The 5530-nt window shown below is 41.9% G+C and overlaps 1 protein-coding gene across 1 annotated transcript in view; it reads left to right on the top strand.

Annotated features, from left to right (window-relative positions):
* Nucleotides 1-4141, top strand: part of LOC117950871 (transcription initiation factor TFIID subunit 4-like) — a 17750-nt gene extending 13609 nt beyond the window's left edge. Inside the window, exons 14-18 of the mRNA XM_034882262.1 lie at nucleotides 12-153; nucleotides 460-580; nucleotides 1270-1326; nucleotides 1923-2030; nucleotides 3689-4141. Of these exons, the coding sequence (XP_034738153.1) occupies nucleotides 12-153; nucleotides 460-580; nucleotides 1270-1326; nucleotides 1923-2030; nucleotides 3689-3805 (545 nt within the window). The 3' untranslated portion in view covers nucleotides 3806-4141. The remainder of the gene's footprint in view (nucleotides 1-11; nucleotides 154-459; nucleotides 581-1269; nucleotides 1327-1922; nucleotides 2031-3688) is intronic.
* Nucleotides 4142-5530: the final 1389 nt, after the last annotated feature.

Here is a 5530-nt window from a genome sequence, read left to right as displayed (position 1 = left end):
GTGTCTAATAGCCAACTTCCAATATAAAACCAACTTTACCACGGCCTGCCACAGCGAGTCTACTGCGGTGTGGCTGTCTTGCATCCTGGCAAAGACAGGAGTGAATGAGGTGCTGCCCCCCCGAGCCTCTGAACGTGAAGTCAGTTTCACCACGTGAAGTTTAAACACACGTTTAACTTAAAGTTACGTTTGTAGTGAAGTTAATGTATGCTAAGGCAAGTCAGCATCGACAACAGCGCATCTATTATGTTATTCAAAAGTCAAATCGTTCTATCCTGATTTGTAAGAGCATTCTGCCCTTTGATTAGTTTTGATTTTGGTAAAGACAAGAACAGAATAATCCAAAATATTACAAATTGGCATGTTTTAATTCATAACGTTAAGAGGGTTGCTGTTTTGGTGGCGTTACACACACTACACAGTGTGTGCTGAGATCATTTGTATTCAAATTCTGAGTAGTGCACAGGAGGAAGAGGAGGAGGGAAATGGAGAAGGCAGTAAACTAGAGAGACCAGTTGGGTTAGAGCAGGAGAAGACCACCAAAGGAGATTCAGAAATAAGTGAAAGAGAAGAGGGAAAGGTATAATTGACTGTAAGGGATGAAGAGGAGGCTGCAGATTTACAGAGAGGGACAGAGGCACTTAGTGATCAGGAGGAGGAAGATGAAGATGATGGGGATGGAGAGGAGGCTGCAGATTCAGAGAGAGGGACAGAGGTAGAGAGTGATCAGGAGGAGGCAGATGAAGAGGCCAGTTGTAAGGCTCATTTGTTCAAATAAAACAATAAAAATATATAGTAGTGCATCAACATAAAATGTTGATATAGTTGATTGTGAAACAATAACCATGATCTTGTCTTTGAACAACATGCAACAGTGTAGCCAATGGTTTGCTTTTTTTCTCCATACACACCAGTTGCCTGCTTCATGGCTGGTGATAATTTTTCATATTAGAAATAATCTCTGGTTTTACGTTAAGGCTTCCCTAGCTGTCTGCTTTATGTCACTGTTGCAGTCGAAAGGTATTTGATACTTAGTAATATATTTTGAAAATAAAACTTGAGTTTTTTGCCTAAATATGTGATCCTTATGCTACTACTAAACACTAAATAATAATTTTGACCATGTATTGGTATGTAATTTACGATGGTGTAATGTGCTAGAAAAAGCTTTAATTTGCTTGAATTTGATCTTGGAAAAGGTGTTAGAACCTTGAGTAAGTCAATTCAGCCTACTTACTGTACTCAACCTTTTTCTGTTTGTGATCACAGAGTCGCTCACACACTGAGGATCCAGAGCAGCAGCAGCTCAAGCAAAGAGCCAAAGAGGTGTGTATGTGTTTCATCCTGGAGAAAGCTGAGACTCAACCTGGCGGTCTGCAAGGTCTTAAAATGTAAAAATAAACTTGCACTATTTTCTGTGGTTTTAAATCTACATTTTGACCATGTTGACATTTTCTGTGTGAAACTGTAAAAAATTGTTGTTTTTGGAATTTTTGTAATCCCTGCTATTTTTCATGTTAATAGTTAATTTGGTAGTGCAATAGAGTGTGTCATGTTTTTTGCTGGCAGGGCAGATGTGTAAGTGTGTTGGAGATTAAAGGCACTGGTAGCAGTGTGGCTATTTATCAAATAGATAGACTTACTTACTTACTTCCTTCATCCTTAAGGACAGCCGTCTTGTTACTGGTTGTCAGTTTAGACATCCAGTAGCAAGACAACCCTAACACAACAAACACATACACGCACATATCACACATACATAAGAATACAAGTAAAATGTTGTTTCTACATGTTGGTCTTGGTACAGATTAAGCAAACAAGATATGATAGGTTTAATGTTAATCAGTGATCTTTAGAGATACAGGTCCAGTTGACTCTCTATTCACCAACCCTTTCTTTCTCAACCCTTCTTCTCTTTTCAGTTCCAACAAATAGAAGCAGCTCAGCTGCAGCAGAGAGAGGCCAACCTCACGGCTCTGGCTGCCATCGGGCCTCGCAAGAAGAGACCTCTGGAGCAGAGTGGAGGCCAGGTAAGTGAAAACCAAACTGCAACAACACGCCACACTTCCAGCAGATATCTGTTCACTTTAAAAGAATGCAAAGAGATGGTAGAATTATGACGTTTGAACTCCTGAAAGGCTTTTAGTGGGAAACACCTGTCCAGGAAGAGCACTGAATGAACAATGGCAATGTTTGGAATTAGTGCAGGAAAACAATACTTGTGTTTAATAAGAGAGACTGTAAGGAACAGCAGCGTGGTGTTACTGATGGAATGGGCGCTGCGGAAATGAACTTACTGACAACACGTAAACAAGGAGAAAGGGTTGAAACTTAAAGGGAGCATGTGCAGTATTTCTTTTTGCTCACACTCAAATCAGTTCTCTAAAAGAAGACGGAAGCCGGGAAGTTGGTTTGATTGCTTCAACATTTTAAACTTTCTGTCATATTTGTTGAAACTGACCCTATGTTCAAGTAGAACTATATGAATAATTTAACAAAATATCCGGCTCCTCTAGCACCACCTACAGCCTTTAGTGCAATTTGGAAAAATCCACAGCTCCCTGTTCAGATGCACCAATCAGGGCCATGGGGGGTGTCTAACTGCGTGTCAATCACTGCTCATGCAATCACTCATTTCATAGCGTCTCCCCCCCCCCCCACTCTATCGTGTACAGCTCTCCCTTGTGCGGGGAGGGGCTTAGGGGACCGTTTTGGGCTTTAGCGGAAAGGGGGAGGGACTGAGAAGTTGTCGATGTTCACATTTTTTGTCGAAAAAGTTCCAAGTCCTGGATCTTTGCAATCCTACCTACAGCACCTTTTATGAACAATTAGTTACAGAAGACAAAAATCATATCTTGCCAGCTGTTTGCCTAAGAAAAAAGCCCAAAACATCCAAACAGCTGCGAGTGTTTTGCATTAAGGGAAAAGACAAACACAAGTTCAACGCATCAAGCAGAGAAACAAAATGAGAAAGACCTCACACTTATTTTTTTAGCACCTAAGATCAAAACGTAATAACGATATCCTTTTGTAGCACAAATGATGGATAAAACATAAAAGAAAGCAGCACGTTCCATGTTAGCACAGGTTATAGAATGAGGAGCTATGAAGGCCAGCCCCCGCTAACACAGACACACAGGAAGCCTACAGCTCACCACAGTTAGCATGTGTTAGTTTAGCTCATGGAGTCTTTAATTCTCTGTGTGTTTAAGTCGCAGCGCTGCAGGCTTGTAGGTTTAAAGATGAGGACGATCTGGTAACTGCACACGCTGCCTTTGAACTCCACTACCCAGCAGAGACGGCAGCCTCTCTGGCTCTTTCCTCTCAGCCACAGGGCTTCCTTTACCTCTTCACAGGCTCTTCCTCAGCTAGCACAGCACACACATGAGGACAGGACCTATGGGGGAGCGATGGCAAATGTGTTTGGAGTGGGAGCACTTTTTACAGCTGTTCTTTTACACTCTTCAGCATGTGCTGCCAAACACACTCAGTCAGAGAACAAGAGAAACAGCTTATTGGGGTTCAGTCATTTTAGTTTAGGCATCATTTCTAAAATAAAGATAATCTTAGTTTTTGGAAATATTTCCGTTGTTTCATTTCATAATTATTCGAGGACGTGGGTGACTTTGATGTGAAAGCCTGCAATTCTGTGTGTGTGTGTGTGTGTGTGTGTGTGTGTGTGTGTCAGGTGACTCTGCTGCCCAGACAGAGAGTGACTCGGGTCATGCTGAGGGATCTGCTGCTGTGTATGGAGCAGGACCACTTCCTGTCCCACTCTCTCACTCTATACAAAGCCATGCTATGACTACCTTAACTAACTCCTACTGCTAATGATTGCTTAAAAAATAGGCTGCAGTACATCTATTCTTTTTTCTCAAACGCCCTACTTTGTTTCAGTTCATTGAATATCTTTCTGTTTATTACCTAATTTTTACTTTAGTATGTTGTTTTGGATCAGTGATGGTAATCACCTGATCTCTAAAGCACCCAACGTTTTGGTTTTGTATGTTGATGAACCTAAGTGGGATTAAAAAGAAAAGAATAGAACTGTAGTTCTCAGTTGATGGTAGAATGTTTTTTGTTATTCTGCATTTTCATTGTTTGACCATTAAAATAAGTAGCATGTGTCACGTACTGACAATTACTGTGTCTTTGGTTGTTATTAGCTACCAAAGCAGCGTGGCTCTGGGGATGGTTACGTTAGTGGGTCGGTCCAGAACCAATGTCACAAAAGTCATTTGACTAATTGCAATGAAACGTACACACATTCATAAGAATTGTGTTACTGAAACGTCTTGATGAAGTCAAAGGTAATTCAAAAGGTAATGCAAAAATGGATACCTCTCTGTAAGAGAGAGGTGGAATGCACACCCCAATAGAGGCTACATCTTCTTAAGGACGGAGATCCAAAGCCAAACATCTGGAACAAGAGCTTGCTTGTGGGACACAAACAAACAGGGTTGGAGAGATGCAGTTTTTAGGTTGAGAGAGAGATGGAGTGCAGTTTCCAGAATTCTTGTCAGCAGGGACAAGGTAATCAGAAATAATCAGCTAGGTGAAAGTTAAGGGGACGTTAGGGTGAGGTCAGGGAGGTTATTCCAGAGAAAGGGGCCACTGTAGGAAAGGCCCTGCCTTTTATATAAACTCTGGGACAGATGGGAGCTCTGTATTCTAAGAGCAGAGAGCATGGGATGACACACACCAGGGTGATTGTCGGTCCCCGGCTGCAATGACTGCAGGGCGACATAAAGCCCCCAGGGACCACACCAGGCTTTGAAACCTTTTTGAAATAGTTGCCGAACAGTGGAATAACAACAGTGTGACGTGATGCCATGGGACCCAAAATACATTTCCATAGACTTATTGAAAAAAGTAGTAAAATAGACGTCACAACCCCTGCAACATGACTAGCAGGTTTTGATCCATTCACAGAACAATATTTGAGAAGTCTAGAAGAGCCACACGATTAAATCAATCTCCATTCTAGTCAGTGGAGCACTGAATGGTAGTTGAAGTAGCCCGCTCGGCTGTGCGCCTGCTCCATGGACGGCACAGTGTGGAAGAAGCACCGATCATCCAAGTCATTTTAGATGTGGTTAGTTACTTTTTTGGCTTCATGCAAAATAGTCTCAGGTAGCACCTTGTCTTAGTGGAACATTTGCATCACGCAAACGAAAACGCCACATACAATATTTAATGAAGTTAAATGATGTTGACGCACTACTGTAACGTGAGTTATTTAAATCTGCTGGATACGTGGTTAAACCTGATTTGCTCCTACTAATGTATCGCTGTGTGAAAATGCTCCTGTGGGTTTTTATTTCCTGCCAGGTTTTGCAATTCTCACATTTGGGTAAAGGAGAGTAATACACAAGGTGAGGGAGTCCAAAGTAAAATGAATCCACCCACCAGCTCCCAGATGTCTTGTTAACTTTTGTGTTGTGTTGCATCTGGAGGATCCGTGGCATGTCAAAGTGAGTGATGTACGCTCCCAGCTTCGCTTCCTTGAGGAAGTGGAGAGTTTGAAAAA

This window comes from Etheostoma cragini, chromosome 9, assembly GCF_013103735.1.
Source record: "Etheostoma cragini isolate CJK2018 chromosome 9, CSU_Ecrag_1.0, whole genome shotgun sequence".
NCBI classification, from domain to species: Eukaryota; Metazoa; Chordata; class Actinopteri; order Perciformes; family Percidae; genus Etheostoma; species Etheostoma cragini.
This window is presented reverse-complemented; position numbering and strand designations above follow the sequence as displayed.